Source organism: Anabrus simplex, chromosome 3 (genome assembly GCF_040414725.1).
Source record: "Anabrus simplex isolate iqAnaSimp1 chromosome 3, ASM4041472v1, whole genome shotgun sequence".
NCBI lineage: Eukaryota > Metazoa > Arthropoda > Insecta > Orthoptera > Tettigoniidae > Anabrus > Anabrus simplex.
This window is the reverse complement of record NC_090267.1, coordinates 199,005,702-199,024,008: the sequence shown is the minus strand read 5'-3', so window position 1 is coordinate 199,024,008 and position 18,307 is coordinate 199,005,702. Positions and strand designations below refer to the sequence as shown.

The 18,307-nt window shown below is 42.5% G+C and overlaps 2 protein-coding genes across 3 annotated transcripts in view; both read right to left on the bottom strand.

The window, feature by feature from the left end:
- LOC137498893 (UDP-glycosyltransferase UGT5-like) overlaps positions 1–18,307 on the bottom strand; it is a 361,857-nt gene that overhangs the window by 299,619 nt on the left and 43,931 nt on the right. The gene's annotated exons all lie outside the window — the stretch shown is intronic.
- The window catches only part of LOC136866741 (UDP-glucosyltransferase 2), a 123,312-nt gene that overhangs the window by 79,410 nt on the left and 25,595 nt on the right, over positions 1–18,307 (bottom strand). For both annotated transcript variants that reach the window (XM_067143850.2, XM_068226633.1), the window contains exon 3: positions 6,658–7,120. In XM_067143850.2, the coding sequence (XP_066999951.2) occupies positions 6,658–7,120 (463 nt within the window). The remainder of the gene's footprint in view (positions 1–6,657; positions 7,121–18,307) is intronic.

Below are 18,307 nucleotides of genomic sequence, written 5' to 3'. Positions count from 1 at the left end.
CCGTGGTTTCCCATTTTCACACCAGGAAAATGCTGGGGCTGTACCTCAATTAAGCCTACGTGCGCTTCCTTCCCTTTCCCAACCCATCATCGCCGTAAGGCCTCTCTGTGGCGGTATGATGTAAATCAAATTGTCAAAAATATTGTAAGTATTTTTTCAATTCTCTTCAATCATATAATTTACCACTCTCCCATTAACGAAAATAATTTTACGAGTTAAAATCTTAAATCAAATCATACATTTCAGGAAAAGCTAAATAAAAACTCCATAATAGGCCGAAACCACAACCGAGTGACATATTTTCACTTTTAATCACGTTTAGAAAACATCAACAGTAATAATAATAATAATAATAATAATAGTGGTGATAATAATAATAAAAATGGCTTTACGTCCCACTACGAACTTGCACGGTTTTCGGAGACGCTGGGATGTCAGATTTTTTTCCTACGGGAGTTCCTTGATGTGCCGCTATATCTATATATTTAAAAGAGACTGACTTATTTGAGCACCTTCAAGTATCACCGGACTGACCCAGGCTCGAACCTGCCAATTTGGGCTCAGAAAGCTAGGGTCTAAACCGGCGATGGTAATATTTTGTCTACTTTACCCCAAAATCGCGCCAACGTTTTTAGGCCTTAAATCTCGCTCATGCGCTTCGTACGAGGGAGGACATTTCCGGTCGTTGGGCAGAATTATACCAAATTTCTGGTCATTTACACAAAAAATAGCGAAATATACGAGCCCTCCTTCTAAACGTATATTGTTAACAAGACTTAATATGAACAGTAAATTGATTTTTGTTACTTAACTGCACCTGAACACCGTCCTCTTTTATTACGTATTTAATCCTGTATACGTGCTTTTTGGGCTTTCTTTTTTACTGGAGAGAAGCATCACAAGTATAATGTAGTATCTGAGAATATTTAAATGTAAGAATTTTAAACGATATGCACATCCACACAGTTTTAAAAGGCCCCGATTTACACTGATGAGTACGGTGGAATGAGCTTTTTGCCAAACAGCTACGATTTCAACATGCTCCGCTCGCTACACTGTTTCTCTCGTAAACGGTGGTGCCAATGCTACCTCTAGTGTTTCATTTACTAACTCTATGGTTAAGTCTGCTTTCAGATGTGCTGTTCCTGAAGTAAGTCTTCAGTCTTCTTAGGCTAGAGAAAGTTATTTCTATGGTTGCGATCAGTGGCGGTTTCTGGTATAGCGCAATGGAGCAATGAACCTCCAGTTTGTATCAAATTGTACTTAACTACTTAAGATTCACAACTCCCTTGTCAATCTCGAAGCTCTTGCTTAGCCCATCTATCCGTAATATACTCGTACTGTCTTTCAATTCATGTGAACTGGGCACGTTCCGTGGCTGGATACTTGTCTAGAATGAACCCCCTTGGAAGGCTATCTCTCCGTCCGTACCTTGGCGAAGGGAATGGCGAGGTGCGAGGGGACATCGGCCGGCACGTAGACAAGACCAGGATATCGCAGAAACAGATATCCGTGGTTTACGCATGCGCAATATGCCACTCTCTCAGGTCGTGTTATCGGGGGTGTTGGGGTAAGTATGTGCCTGCTATCTGTTGCCCTTACAGGAATTCAACTACGTAGCAGAAAATAGTGCACATAATTAGCGCTAGTATTGAAGAGCATCTTCTTCTTCTTCTTCTTCTTATTCTTCTTGAGACGTTTTAATTCCCCGCCCTTTCGGGCGGGACGGGCCCCCTAGAGGGTTACGCCCTCTCTCGGGCCATGAGCAGTGAAGAGAACAGTGTGAAGTGTGATATGGGTAAGGTGGATGATGGAAGATGCGTGTTTATGGAGGAGAAATGATACGGGTCTCTTGGGTAGGGAGAGATGGGCATTAGGCGTGAAGTTTTAAGGAAGATGGGAAAAGTGAAGATTTACACAAGAGTGGCGGTTTGGAAATCGCTGGGAAGGGTAAGGTGGTGAAGTGTTGAGACGATGTGGTAGAGGACGGTTGTGAAGTATCTAAGATGTTCAAGAGTCGGCGGTGGGGGGAAAGAGATATTCAGATGGTGAGAAGATGGGCGGACGGAGTGTGTAGGTTGAAAGGAAGGAGGATCTGGCCGGGGGTAGCGATGTGGTGTAGGTATGGGATATCTAGAGCGGGGAGGAGAACGAGAAGGTTCGACTTTATGAAGACGGCCGTAGAGGGTTGCACCGTTGGCTATGAGTTGATCGATGGCTGCTGCAGTATATAGTTGAAGACGCACTAAGTACGTGGGGCCATAGGCGTTGAAAATGCGGGATGCCTTCCGGACTGGAATGGCGTGATGACTAAGGTGACGTTGAACTTCTGTTGCTGGAAGGAGAGGGTCGACGCCCCGAACGACACAGCTGTAGACAGCAGTAGTGGATGAGGTTGACGGCGGTGATGACAGTTGGCTGGCAGCTGCTGCTGGTGCTGGTGCTGGTGCGGATGGAGACTGTGGTGCTGATGTTGCATCAGTTGGTGGTCTGAGTTGCTGTGAGTCGGACCGTTGAACTTGGTGTTGAATTGGAGGAGGAGGAAACGTCATGATAGGGAATGGATGAGACGGGATGGTAGTGGTGACAGGAACGGTAGAGACGGCGGAAACAAAGACGGTAGTGGTGATAGGTGCGGTGGTAGTGGTGGTGGTAGCTGGGACGATGGAAGAATAAGACGATGTTAACGGCGGTGTAGCAGTTGTAGACAGAGCAGGCGCTGGGTCCATCAGCAGGGCGGGACGACGCGAAGTGTATATGTAGTCCGGTCTAGAGAAGTGCAGTGGTGATGCCATTTTCGAAAAGACCAGGTTGGTGTGGATCGAGGACGTAAGTGAATATAGCCGACTTCCAATTGTGGTGTCAGCCTTTGTGCTTTGGGCTCGGCGAGGTGCGAGTTATAGATGAGGCTTCACCCCGGACGAAAAAAATACAGTATCGATGTGTTGTCCGCTTCAGAGTTCTTGAAGAGCATCATTACTACCAGCAGTCAATTGATGTCTTTTGCCAAATACATCAATACTTACTAAACATCAATTCATTTGCCTTCTTTGGAATAATTACTTTGTGGAGAGAAAATTAACTTAAAAATCACCACGGCAAAGAGTAGCAGGAATGTAATACCAATGAAAACGCTAATTGCCTAGCCATAGGAGTTCTTAAAATTAAGTTACAACATTGTGAACAGTGCGAACATACGTCTCTATAGTTTACTCGTGTTTTTCAAGTGTGTCACGAGGAGCGAAAACGCATAACAACACGCCCGAACTTTTTCGGCTGGGTGGCCATCACCTTTAATCTGCTACTCAGTCGGCCCAATATAAACATAAACAGGCAGACGCCTAGTTGGCAGTCGCCTCCCCTCATCATGACCTACTGCCTCATCCCTGGTGTGGAACTCAACATTTCCGAAGACCACATATATGAAGACCTCCAAGCAGCCAACGTTCCAGTTATTAACGCCTTCAGACTACAGGACGGCCAGACCGCAGCACCATCTACTCACATTTTAGTCCAACTAGAAGGAGACGAAGCCCAACGCCGCCTGTTCACCACCGGAGCAAACATCCATAATAAAACCTACGCAGTGGTGCCAACCCCCCCCCCATTCATCCTGAACCAATTAACAGCCGACCCTTATCGCGTCCCCATCCTCCCGGTGCCCCCATACCAGAAATCGCCCCTACCAACCTTACCTAACTTCGCAACAACAACAACAACAACTACTACTACCCTCACTACCATAACTCCGTCAATATTATTTTCTATTATTCTCAATATCTAGTCTTCTTCGGGCATTTATTTGATTTGATAATACTTTCAGCCTTTTTCTTAACTATACCTTTTGTATTTTCAACGATCAAAACATATTTCTTATGATAGAATAAGTTTTCATGTTTGCTAAACATTTCCTTGCCTTTTATAAGATTGGTAAAAGCCTAAGTGACCAACGCCCCTGCTACTTGGTGATCTCCTTTCCCTACATTTTCGGTATTGGAAAATAACACGCAGTACTTGCAGAAAGTTCCAGATTTTTCCTCTGAATAAGCTAAGCACGTAATTTCTTCTAGCCACTTCACTTGAAAAGATCTAGTATGATTTGAACTAGTAATGAAGGAAAATTTGTATCCAGGCTGAGGTTTCCAAACATTTTCTAACAAAAAGGTTTTTTTTTTCGTTTGTGAAAGACTGGGCGGATTTGTTTTGACAATAATTTCCAATATCATAATTATATTCCCTTATTTGGTTAGGCCTATTATTCTCCATAACCGGAACTACATTAATTGAGCTCGAAGTAGCGACATCACAAGAAGCAGTTCTACCAGCAACTTTGCACTTTGTCCATTCTAAAGCAGACCCTACATGGTCAGTAATACTGATCAGTAATACTGAGTCAATAATACTGACAGTACGCATCAGTATTGTAGCGACCTTACACGATCATTATTACTGTCAATATTTTGGTCAGTACCAGTGCACTAGCTTACCATTGCGGCATTCTCACTTTACAAATAAAGTCAATAACAGTCAGTACTGAATGAGATTTATAACATGAAATTGCGGTATTCTATCAAAATGGATCGTAAAAGACGGGCATTTTGTAGCTATCATATTAGTACTGCACGAAACGCAGTTTTAAACGTAAACGATGGGTTAAAGATTGGCTTAGGAAAAGAGAAAAGTATTCTCATATGAAGTGTTGAGGGAAACACAATATACCGAAGCAGAAGATTATCAGAACTATCTCCGAATGTGTGAGGGTACTTTTTCGAAATTACTACGAATGGTAGAACCTTTTGTAATAAGGCAAAATACAAACATGCGGTGCGGTTTATCGGTGGCAGAGAGATTAGCGGTGACAGTGAGGTATCTTGCAACTGGTATAAATTTTGAAGATTGGTAGAGCCTTTTGTAATAAGGCAAAATACAAACATGCGGTGCGGTTTATCGGTGGCAGAGAGATTAGCGGTGACAGTGAGGTATCTTGCAACTGGTATAAATTTTGAAGATTGGTAGAGCCTTTTGTAATAAGGCAAAATACAAACATGCGGTGCTGTTTATCGGTGGCAGAGAGATTAGCGGTGACAGTGAGGTATCTTACAACTGGTATAAATTTTGAAGATTTAAAGTTTTCTGCTATAATGTCACCAGTTTCCATCAGTACAGCAGTTGTGGAAACATGTAAAGTATTGTGTTAAGTACCTACGTTTATTCTGGCAGCGTTTCATATAGCTCGATAAACTTTTGCAATAGGCCTACTTGACGGTTCCACAAGCACCTCTACTTGGCCTTGGTGAGAAACGCATTTGTCGTCCACCGCTGCTCCGTTGATACTGACAGAAATAATGACGAACGCACTCACACGGTCAGTATAACTGTCAGTATCCCCACCACTCTACAGTACTGACGCTCGCAGATCAGGAAATCCGGATCTGCTTCAGTACTGGCCTTCATTCCATCATTCCAGTCCACACGCGATCAGTATTACTGTCAATATTTATCGGTACTGACAGTATTACTGACCGTGTAGGGTTTGCTTAACACTACCGACTTCAGGACTATCGCCAACAGGCTTATTGACACTTGATTTTTGGCGAAAACGTTTTTAATGGAAGCTTGCCTCTTCATTACGATTGCGGTTCACTTACGGCCAACTTCAGTATATTGATAAAGTACGTAATCATGAACACATAAAACAGCACCATACTTCAGTACAACAGATGTCGAACAAACGTAAACAACAACCAGTGATTGCCACTGAACTGTTCATCACACCTCTGGCGCCCTGTTGTTGTGCTGGCCTCTGGCGGCGACTGATGTAGTTCAGTTGTCCGCGCACGCGCAGATAGCCGAGCGGGAGCTTCCGGTGTTAAGTGAAATTGTCAGTGATCACTGACACGAACTTCACACCACTTCCACCCCACTCCCCTCACCTACACGGAAAAGTAGGCGATGCCTTCGCGCATGATACATTAAACTAATTCAGATTACGGTACTCATTTTTTAAAATATTCATTATTTCGGGGGAGGGGGACCAGGCCCCCTTGGGCCCTTCCTTGTATACACCCTTGTCTTGGCCTACCAAGCGACGGCCGCTCAGCCCGAAGGCTTGCAGATTACGATGTGACACATGGTTAGTGCGACAAATCCTCTCGACCGTTATTTTCGGTTTTCTTAACAGGGGACGCCATCTCACTGTCAGATAACTCTTCAATTGTAATCATGAAAGTTAAGTAGACCTCGAACCAACCCTCAGGTCCAGGTGAAAATCACTGATCTGTTTGCGAATCAAACCTGGGGCCTCTGGGTGAGAGGCAGGCATGCTACCGCTAGACAGCTAGGCCAGCGCTAAAATTCATAACAATCAAAGTTCCTGCAAGTCAATCATGTAAATTTTTTATCAGCCCTGAAAGGAAACGTTTACTTTTACATGACATTACAGAATATCTTGATCATAGCCATGGGACATTACATGGAATCTGAACTACAATATAGGAACAGTGCTTTTAATTAACAATACATAATCAGTGGCCAGGATTCAAGCTAGGACTACCTTAGTGAGAAGCCACTGATGTTAAAACTCATATACCATGTCCCAGAATATAGAATACCTAATCACTTGTCCAAAGTCATACCTTAAATGTCATCAATTCTTACCTGAGGTAATGGGCTAGTTGATTGTTTTAAATGTAATCCTGTGATCTGCACCACATTAGGCAGAAGTGGCCGAGGATAATCCAAGGACCAATGGTTGTAGACGAGAAGAAGACTCTTATTCCTCTCGGTCTCAGCTACTGGAGGAGGTGCTGAGCCGAAGTGCTTCCTCATGACCTTTTCTTGTGCTGGCATCACTTCATAGTTCATGTAATAGTTCATCCACAATTTAGACGAAGTGCTGTACATTCTCTCCCAGAAAGTCATGTGGTCTGAAAATGGGTTAATCCAGTGAGGACTGAACGCTGGATGATCAGGATTTCCAATCGCCCACAGGGTAGGGCTGGGAGATCCCAAGGATAAGACACCGACAAGAGGAGGGGACCCCACTTTGTGATAGAGACCAAAGTAGCACTGGTACGTAAGAGGCTCATAAATCACCATATCAAAAGTCTCGTTGTTGGTCCTATAACAGATAATAGTTAACTTAAGTTCTTAAGTTAAGAAAGGCAATACTGGAATATTTTCAAAGAGTAATATAAACTTTTGAGGAGCAGTGAAACTTGCCCAGGTCTATTTGTTGATAAAACCAATGTTGTGAAATGGCTTAAGTGTAAACTAGATAAATATTTATTTTCCATCATAATATCTAGTAGGTCTACTGCTGTGGCGGCATCGGGAATAATGAACTCGCCCCACATACAGAACGCACCCTCGTGCATGATGCAACATTGCGTCAGGGTGTATAGCTGCTTGAACTAGAGTCATACGTAGAGCTGGGAACGGTAGGAGCGGAGCGGAGCAGTTGTTTTCGCTCGTCCTCCGGAGACCTCCGGTAGTCCTCCGATTGAATTCACGGGCGGAAAATTCAAATGCTTTAATGTGGGCAATGTTGTAACGGTGATCTTAGGAGGAATTACAATTTAAATTTCATTACTAATTCCACAGATGCATGTGTTCCCCCACGTTTGTCATTCAAATGCTGTAGTCGTTTCAAGATAGCCGCATTATTTGTTACGCTATGAACAACAGATTTTGATCTGCTGACATTCAGTTTGCAATAGGTGCAGGTGGATAGAATACTGTAGATTGAATATTGGCACATATAATACCATTGCAAATGCATTTACAATATTATTAATAGTAAAACAGTTTAAGCAATAAGTATATTCCAGTGCATGTAAACATGTATTATATACGATATTCTTACATTGTGTTATACGTGTAGCTCATTTATGACGGAAGAGTACGTCCGGCTCCATGACTAAATGGTTATCGTGCTGGCCTTTGGTCCCAGGGGTCCCAGGTTCGATTCCCAGCAGAATCGGGAATTTTAATTTTAATTGGTTAATTTCGCTGGTACTGGAGCTGGCTGTATGTGTCGTCTTCATAATCATTTCATCCTCATCATGACGCTAGGTCGCCCAAGGGTGTCAAATCAAAAGACCTGCATCTGGTGAGCCGAACTTGTCCTCGGACACTCCCGGTACTAAAAGCCATACGCCATTTCATTTTTTTAATGAAGAGTACGAACTGATTGGTATTGGTTATATGCTGTACCGGGCTGAGTAGTTCAGACGGTAGAGCTCTGGCGTTCTGAGCTCAAGTCTGCGGTTTCAATTCCGACTTTGCTCGGCGGTACTTGAAGATGCTGACATACGAGAGTCGCATGTCGGCAGGTGTACCGGCACATGAAAGAACTCCTGTGGGACAAAATACCGGCACCTTAACGTCGCAGAAAACCACAGAAGTGGATATGGGAGTACAATAATAATAATAATAATAATAATAATAATAATAATAATAATAATAATAATAATAAGACCGAGCTCGATAGCTGAAGTCGCTTAAGTGCGGGCAGTATCCAGTATTCGGGAGATAGTAGGTTCGAACCCCACTGTCGGCAGCCCTGAAAATGGTTTTCTGTGGTTTCCCATTTTCACACCAGGCAAATGCTGGGGCTGTACCTTAATTAAGGCCACAGCCGCTTCCTTCCCACTCCTAGCCCTTTCCTGTCCCATCGTCGCCATAAGACCTATCTGTGTCGGTGCGACGTAAAGCAAGTAGCAAAAAAAAAAAAAAAAAAATCTTTCTATCAATTTACCCTCCAGGGTTGGGTGTTCCCTCGTTCGCAGAGAGGATTCCACCTATACCGCCTCAAGGACAGTGTCCTGGAGCGTGAGACTTTCGGTCGGGGATACTTTTCTGTTTTGTTTTACGTCGCACCGACACAGATAGGTCTTATGGCGACGATGGGATAGGGAAGGTCTGGGAATGGGAAGGAAGCGCCCGTGGCCTTAACTAAGGTACATCCCCAGCATATGCCTGGTGTGAAAATGGGAAAGCACGGAAAACCAACTTCAGGGCTGCCGACAGTGGGATTCGAACCCACTATCTCCCGGTTGAAAGTGGGTTCGGACCCCACTGTCGGCAGCCCTGAAGATGGTTTTACGTCGTTTTCCATTTTCACGTCTAGAAATTGCCCTCCTTAATCGTTCCTATCATATCGTCGCCATAAGACGGCATGACGTAAATCAAATTGTTACAAAAGTAATCGACAAATGAAACACGAACGATAAATGAGAATGTATGTATTTCATATATTCGCCTTCGTCATACGTATAAAGCAGTATTTACCATGTCGCTACCACATCCGTTGCGCACCACGGATGGAACGGCAAGGAAGCACGCATTCAATACTGTTCCTCCGTCCTCCGCTCGCCGACCGAACCAGCGATTGGTTTCCAAGCATCAGTTTACTACCAAAGAATACAGGAGGGAGCGCTGCACTCGCACTACCGATTGCAATCATAGGAGCAACTGATCCGTTCCCAGCTCTACGTCCAATGACGAACCGATGCAATCTCAGATGAAACTGTGGAACATGACATAGCTAAGACGAAGACAGACTGCCTAGAGCTGAGAACGGTAGGAGCGGAGCGGAGCAATTGTTTTCGCTCTTCCTCTGGAGACCTCCGATAGTCCTCCGATTGAATTCACTGGCGGAAAATTCAAATACTTTAATGTGAACAATGTAGTAATGGTGATCTTGGCTGGAATTACAATTTAGGCTTCAGTATCAATTCCACAGATGCATGTGTCTTTCTACGTTTGTCATTTAAATGCTGCAGTCGTTTCAAGATTGCGTCATTATTTTGTTACGCTGTGAATAACAGATTTTGATCTGTTGAAATTCAGTTTGCGTCCGCCTCTGTGGTGTAGTGGTTAGTGTGATTAGCTGCCACCCCCTGGAGGCCCGGGTTCGATTCCCGGGTCTGCCACGAAATGTGAAAATTGGTACGAGGGCTGGAACGGGGTCCGCTCAGCCTCGGGAGGTCAACTGAGTAGAGGTGGGTTCGATTTCCACCTCAGCCATCCTGGACGTGGTTTCCCAGTTCGCCTCCAGGCAAATGCCAGGATGATACCTAAGTTAAGGCCACGGCCGCTTCCTTCCCTCTTCCTTGTCTATCCCTTCCGATCTTCCCATCCCCCCGTAAGGCCCCTGTTCAGCATAGCAGGTGAGGCCGCCTGGCGAGGTACTGGTCATCCTCCCCAGTTGTATCCCACGACCCAGAGTCTGAAGCTCCAGGACACTGCCCTTGAGGCGGTAGAGGTGGGATCCCTCGATGAGTCCGAGGGAAAAACCAACCCTGGAGGGTAAGCAGATTAAGAAAGAAAGAAAGAAAGATCATTTATTACTGAAGAGAATGAAGTGATTGGAATTGTTTATATGCTGTACCGGGCTGAGTAGTTCAGACGGTAGAGCGCTGGCTAGTGGCTGGGACGGAGTGGTGCAGTTGTTGTGACGTCATCATCCGGTTATACCGAGTAAACTACCGATTGAATGTACTGTAGCGGCATGACAACGTAAAGGTATTTCACCCGTATATTCAATGCCCTTTTCTCACAACATAACTGTTTCGCTTAATACAGCAATGTTGTTTTCTTCTGCTGAAGCCGACTACCACCCGTCGCGTAATTGCGGCCGCAAATTGTGCATTTTGCTAATGTTTATCATCGGTAATTTCAAAGAAATGCCATGCATCAGACGGCCTTCGTGGCGTTTGTGGTACAAATTTCTGTACAAATTTATTAAATGCCTTTAAATATTCCAAAACACGAATAACATCTAAAAACGGGATTAAATATCAAACCAATACCACAATTATTTTCTAATATACTTTGCATTACCTACACAACACAACAAACAGAGGAAATATAGACGCAAATTTAATACGCACAGACTGAATACAGGTAGGCCTACAATACACTTAAAAGGGGAGACCATGACGTTCGGATCACGTTCTCGAGAAAATCGCAAGATAACCTTTCGCGTCGAATATGTACCGGTGCTTTGGGTTCACGAGCACGAAACGGCGGTGGGCGAGTGGTTAGCGTTCAAGCTCCGAAAGCGCTGGTTTATTGAATCGAGTCCCGCTTCTCGCGTTGTTTTTCAACACTGGTTATTTTCTTCCAAATGCTATTTGTTCGGGGCGTCGACCCATGCGGATCTTTTGCCCCTACAGGCACCATATTGTATGAACCTGCGTGTAATTGGAATGGCGGTACTGTGGAATGTTGTGTGTGAGGAAAGGAAGATTAAGGACGTCACAAACACCCAGTCCGCAGGACTGGAATAGTATTCACTACAATTAAAAAAATACCGGCCCGGAATCGAACCCGGGGCCGCCGCGCGATAAGCGGGCGTGTTGGCCCCAACACCGCGGGGACGTACGAGAGCTCTTATAGTCTATCATATATATTACACTTCAAAGGTAATATAATGAAAAAGGTCTATTCTATTTGCATGGGCTTTTATCGGATATATATATAATTAAACGTTAACGATAAATGCGAATGTATATATTTCATATATTCGCCTTCTTCATACTTATAAAGCAGTATTTACTACGTCGCTACCACATATGTTGCGCTCCACTACTGGAAGTGCAAGCGAGCACACATTCAGTACTGTTGCTCCGTCCTCCGCTCGCCCTCCGAAACCTCCGATTGGTTTCCAAGCAACAGTTGACTACCGGAGAATACCGGAGGGAGCGCTGCACTCGCACTACCGATTGCAATCATAGGAGCAACAGCTCCGTTCCCAGCTCTAGTCATACGGCGGCGTCGAGTGTGTATGAGCGTGAGCATCACGTCTCTTTGTGTCTCGTTGGTATAATCAATGTATCCTATGCGCAAAAGAGCACTAAAACTTTATGTGGTGACTGTGTGTAAATAAACCTGTTATCCACGAGGGCTGATTTATTTATGGAAACGATATGGAGCCGCCTACAACCAAGACTCCATAAATGGTGACCCCGTGTATAGAGAACAAGCTCGTACCATAACCTACAGTATCTTGGCCCACATGCATCACCACAGATTACGGTATGTTACCATACTTTATTTCAAAGAGGCATTAGACTGTTTACTTCATTGGAACTACCAGGTTTACCGAGTATGAAACCAATTCGACAAACGACAAAAACAGTTGTCAGAGTCCTAGCGATCGTCGGTGATACTCATCGCTTCAATCCGCACTTGGCAACTGCACGCCACATCTGCTACTCTTCGAGAACGCAACATTTCATCTAAAAACTTGTATGTATATAACCTATGTTATACTTGTTCCGAAATATTGCAAAATTATGCACAACATAAATTCGTTGTGAAGTTGTACGAATATTATAAAGAAATCTATACAATGGACAGTACCTACCTAGTTTTCTAACCAGAATAAATTACAGTCTTGGTGTTAAATTGATGTACGTAATCCAGCAATCTTTTGTGCAATTTTACTTTCTTTCTCTTTTTGCTAATTAAGGCCTAAGATATAGACTACTCCTATAGGCCTACCTTATTGGCTGTTCAAACATGTACAAATACTTCAGAATAGCCTACTTCTCATGCATTACAACTGATTGAATTGTTGTACTTTTTTAATAAATCGTAATCATCCCTTTTAGTGTTTTTTAAGTTACATTACGGGTATAACATACAATTGCATTATATGGACATTCCTCAAGACTTAAAATGGACATTGGAACCCATGGTTTATGCTCAATATCTTCATATAAAACCACAATCAATGTATAATCTCTGTAATATTATTTTGTTAACTTATCATAGTTTATCGTATATGTTTATGAATCTCTTATCATATGCTAGGCTTACCTGCATAATATTTACTTTCCAGCTAACCTATAAGGTTGTCTCAAGCTATTTGTAAATTTGTGCTTGTGTTGCTCATCCTCACACATCTTCATTCACTTACAAACACAACTACACGTCGTACCTCTGACTACTTCTCTGTAATCTTGTCCGGTATTTTCAGAATTCTTTGTTCCCCCACCCCCACCCCCGTGTTGTGTACCATCTTGATTATGGCGGAGGATCGATTAAAAGCTTTAGAAGAACAAAATAACAACTTACAGAACCAACTCCAACAACTTATTCGCTACGTCTAACAGCCTCGGCCAAGTTGCCAAAATCTCTGCCAAATTACCACCGTTTTGGTATGACAGACCAATTGTTTGGTTCGCCATAGTTGAGAATCAGTTCAGGCTCCCAGGCATTACGGCCGACCAGACTAAATTTGATAATGTAATTTCACAGCTTAACACCAAGGTCATAGCCGAGGTAGAAGTTACGAAAAACTAAAATCTGAATTAGTTTGTCGCCTTTTCGTATCCGAAGAGCAGCGAGTTCGCCAACTTCTTGGTGACGAAAAACTCGGTGATAGGAAATCATCACGGTTTTTACGTCACTTAAAGTCATTAGCCGATAGCTCACTTCATAACGAAAGTGTATTAAAACACCTTTTCATGCGTCGACTACCACAGCACTTGCAGGTTATATTAAAGGCCCAGTTAATGCCTCTAGCTGATATACCCGCTCGCAGACAAGATATTGGAACTTTCACCTACTGTCATACCACTATATAGCCACCTGGCCGTACATGCTACAGCTGCCCAGATGGAGGAATTGACACGTAAAGTCGATGCCCTGGACCGTAACCAGCCCCGAGGCAGGAATCACATTAAGAGGAGATCTAAAATCCACGACTGTTCCCTTACACCACAGGGTCGGCTTTGTTGGTACCACAAAAAGTTCCAAGATAAAGCTATAAAATGTACTAGTCCTTGTTCCTGGCAGGCGGAAAACGGAACGAACAGTCAGTGAAGATGGCAACTGTCTGTTCTACATCGGGCCGCCGTCTGTTCATTTTTTAATCAGAATTACAAAAGCAAAATTTCTGATTGACACCGGGTCTGACCTTTGCTGTTTACCGCCTAAGTTTCTGGGAAGCACTTGCAAACCTTCTGGGTATGAGCTGCAAACGGTAGTACAATCAGGACGTATGGTAGCCTTCCCATGAACCTCAACCTTAGTTTACGTCGTGACTTTCGCTGGCAATTTGTCATTGCTGATGTTAGTACAGCCATCATTGGTTCTGATTTTCTGGCTTACTATAACTTACTCCCTGACTGCCGTAACAGATGTCTCCTCGACGGTACCACCGGCCTACACGTTAAGGCATCTATAGCCTCTATCGAACAGGCCAGTGTAAATACTGCTGCAGTATCCACCGACTCACCTTTTAGCATGTTGCTCGCTGACTTTCACTCCATTACTCGCCCGCCTGGGATCCAACGTGTTATGAAACACATCTCCGCGTACAGTACTTTTCCAGAGATTAGTTGACTACGGTGTAGTCATAAATCCATCCAAGTGCGTATTAGGTGCAAGTGAGGTAACCTTCTTGGGCTATCGGCTCTCAAAGGACGGTACAAAACCTCCACCAGAGAGAATCCAGTCTCTCCTGGCATATCCTCTACCGAAGACTGTTCAAGACCTCCGCCGGTTCTTGGGCATGGCCAACTTCTATAGACGTTTCCTACCACATGCGGCTGAATTGCAGGCGCCGTTGGTGAATGTCCTAGCCAATTCTAAGCTTAAGGGTTCTAAACCTGTCCCCTGGACTCCAGAATTGCAACGTGCTTTTCACGAATGCAAAGAAAGCCTAGCGCAAACCACTCACTTCCATCGCTAGATGTGCCTCTAGGTTTCTGTACCAATGCATCAAATGCTCAAGTTGAAGCATGTTTGCAACAGAAAGTTGGATACCATTGGCAGCCCCTAATATTTTTCAGCAAGAAGCTTTCAGCGCGTCAGATAACATGGCCGGCCTATTACAGGGAACTGTTAGCTGTGTTGTTGTCAAAGGCTTGTGGTCTATATATATGGGGCAGTGTTGTGCTTCCAGTATATAGTGGAAATGCTGGACAGCCTTGTTACAGTAGAGTCATTTACTTATTAATCCCGTGTCTCTGCTGAATATGGCACATTAGTTGATTACCATCGCTACGTTTGTTAGGTAGATAGATAGATAGAGAGAAATGGTTTATTTTAACTGGCAAAGTTAGGGACACGCGTCCCTACCTTACACTTAACCAGTGAAATACATAAATAACAAAAACATATAAAAAATACTAAATAAATGAAAAAAGAGAGTGAAATACATAAATAACATAAAAATGTATAAAATACTGAATAAATGAAAAAAGAGACTGAAACAAATTACTATGGTACTATGCTATCCTGCTGTACATAAAAATAACTATTATAATACACAATATAACATTTTGCTTCCTACGAAGAAATTAACATACAACGAAGTACAATTTCAATAATAATAATAATAATATAGATAAACCTACTAATATTTACAATTAATTTGTCCAATTCCAGATCTATATCACATTGACGAATGTTACAGTTTTCGTGTGTTTAGTGTGATTGAAAAACATTGCAAAATGGGGATAGGGATAAGGATAACTATGCAGGAAAACCACAGCCGAGTACTTTCTAACACTATTGAATAATAATAATAATAATAATAATAATAATAATAATAATAATAATAATAATAATAATAATAATAATAATAACCATGAGGAGAAAAACGAAGAAGGAGAAGAAGACGGAGGTCCATGAGGAGGATGAGGAGAGGAAGAAACGAAGAAGAAGAAGAAGAAGAAGAAGAAGAAGACTGTCGCACTACGAGCTCGTTTCATAGAGATATTTCGAACACATATTTTTAAATCTTCCATGGTTTGATATCCCTCTGACCTCCTGCGGAAGGAAGTTCCATTCACGGCTGGCCACAACAGTGAAGGAATTGTTGTAGGTTGAGGATTAATGCTTAGGAATAGCGAGCAATGTCGAGCTCAGCGCTCTGGTGTTTTTTTCATGGTGTTCAGAAAGGCTATGAAATCGTTCATACAGGTAAGATGGGGATTGTAAGGTAAGGATTCGGTGCAATGAAGTCAGGGTATGCAGCTTGCGTCTGTCTTCAAGGCGTAGCCATCCGAGATCGACGTAAGACTGGGTAACATGATCTGAAAATTTCAGATTACATATAAATCTTACACATGCATTCTGTGCACTTTGTAGTTTATCTCGAAGCTCGGTTTTCACATCTTTGTAAGCTACGTCACAATAATCGAATATTGGAAGAACGAGGGTTTCAACTAGTTTCTTCTTTAAACTGAACGGAAAGTAAATTTGAAATTGTTTAATGTGTATAACGTAGCAAAAACTCGTCGACTCACAGATATTATCTGATCCGTCCATGAGAGGTGCTGGTCAATGGTTACTCCGAGATTTTTACGCTCTTGCAAAAGGGCAAAGCTTGATTTTGAAGTTGTACGTCAGGGATGGACATGCGGTAATTACTGGAAATAAGTCTTGGGTGGGCAATTACTATAGTTTGGGACTTTTTAGGGTTCAAAATAAGTCCATGCTGGGAAGACCTTTTACTTATGGCCTCTAGATCCATGTAAATTTGCTCGATTGCTGTCGAAACGTCTGTTGTTTTGCATGGATGTACAATTGTACGTCGTCAGCGTAGATGTGACGTTTACAATGTGACAGCTGTTTAGCTAGGTCGTTGATATAGACAGGAAATAGCAAAGGAGCAAGGGTTGACCCTTGTGGGACACCTCTTTTCACATATTGCCCCGAAGAAAATGTACCTTGATTGATGACACGTTGTTGACGTTCGTGTAAATAAGCTCCCAACCATCACAGAGTACTGTATGAGAACCCTAGGTGATAAAGTTTGGATAGGAGCAACTCATGGTCTACCTTGTTACGGGAACAAATCTGAATAATGGAGAGTTTATAACAATTGACTTGGAAATTAGTATTGGTAAATGAGGTACATAACAGAATAATTTCAAAATCTGAAGTAGGCAATGTTTATATACTAAAATTACAATACCTCTTTTTCCGAATTTCAACAAATATTATCCGACATATGGGTCATGATACATCTTAGGAGCTGGAAGAAAGCAAATTACACACACAAATTGCTTTACGTCGCACCCACACAGATATTACATATGGCGACGATGGGACAGGTAAGGGCTAGGAGTTGAAAGGAAGCGGCCGTGGAATTAATTAAGGTTTGCCTAATGTGAAAATGGGAAACCACGGAAAACTATCTTCAGGGCTGCCGACTGTGGGATTCGTACCTACTACCTCCCGAATACTGGATACTAGCCGCACTTAAGCGACTGCAGCTACCGAGCTCGGTAGAAAGCAAATTAAAGACTGATGTAAACTAGTGTTAGTGTAACAAAACAATGATACTTGCCAAACAATGCAATTGATTTTCCACTGCATTACGTTGAAAAAAGGCGCATATTAATAATCACTACCCCTTATTTTACGGGAGTAACTTGAATGATAATTTCAATTACGGGCTTGGACATTGTCAGAGTAATTAATTTCTATTCATATCATTTTTCTCTTTAAGCCTTCAACTTAATAATATTATTTAGTTTCGTCGAAGTTTATTGGTTTATTTATTTCATAACATCAACAGAAATGTTGTCCGGCTCCATGGCTAAATGGTTAGCGTGCTGGCCTTTGGTCACAGGGGTCTCGGGTTTGATTCCCGGCAGGGTCGGGAATTTTAACCATCACTGGTTAATTTCCCTGGCACGGGGGCTGGGTGTATTTGTTGTCTTCATCATCATTTCATCCTCATCACGACGTGCAGGTCGCCTACGGGAGTCAAGTGAAAAGACCTGCATCTGGCGAGCCGAACCCGTCCTGCGATCTCCCGGCACTAAAAGCCATACACCATTTCATTTTTTCAAACAGAAATGTTTCCCCAATTACAGGTGGCTGAGTCACTATACATTAATAATTAAAAATAACAGACGCCAGAAAGAAATTCATACCTAAAAATAAAAATATACAGCATTACTAAGAAGTAAAGCAGCACTCGGAATTTACAGCATATTAATACTTTTTTCAAGTTCGAAGTGGACTTATGACCTAAAATACCTAATATCTAAAAATGAATAAAATAAAAGTAGAAATACAGAAACATGAAATAAATTAAGAAATATTATCTACAAAAGAATCTAGTCTTAAACTGCAGTTAAAGCAATTGACATATAAAAAGAAAATCGTGGAAAGTAAGGCATGATATGTATATATATGTATATGTTCGATAAGAGATTAGTTGTGGCAATCAGTACGAACAGCACATTAAATCTTAAGTACAAATATACGTTAGTAATGACAATTTGTTTGCAGTTTTCCCTACTTGTTGTTTATCTATAATTAAATTAAATTT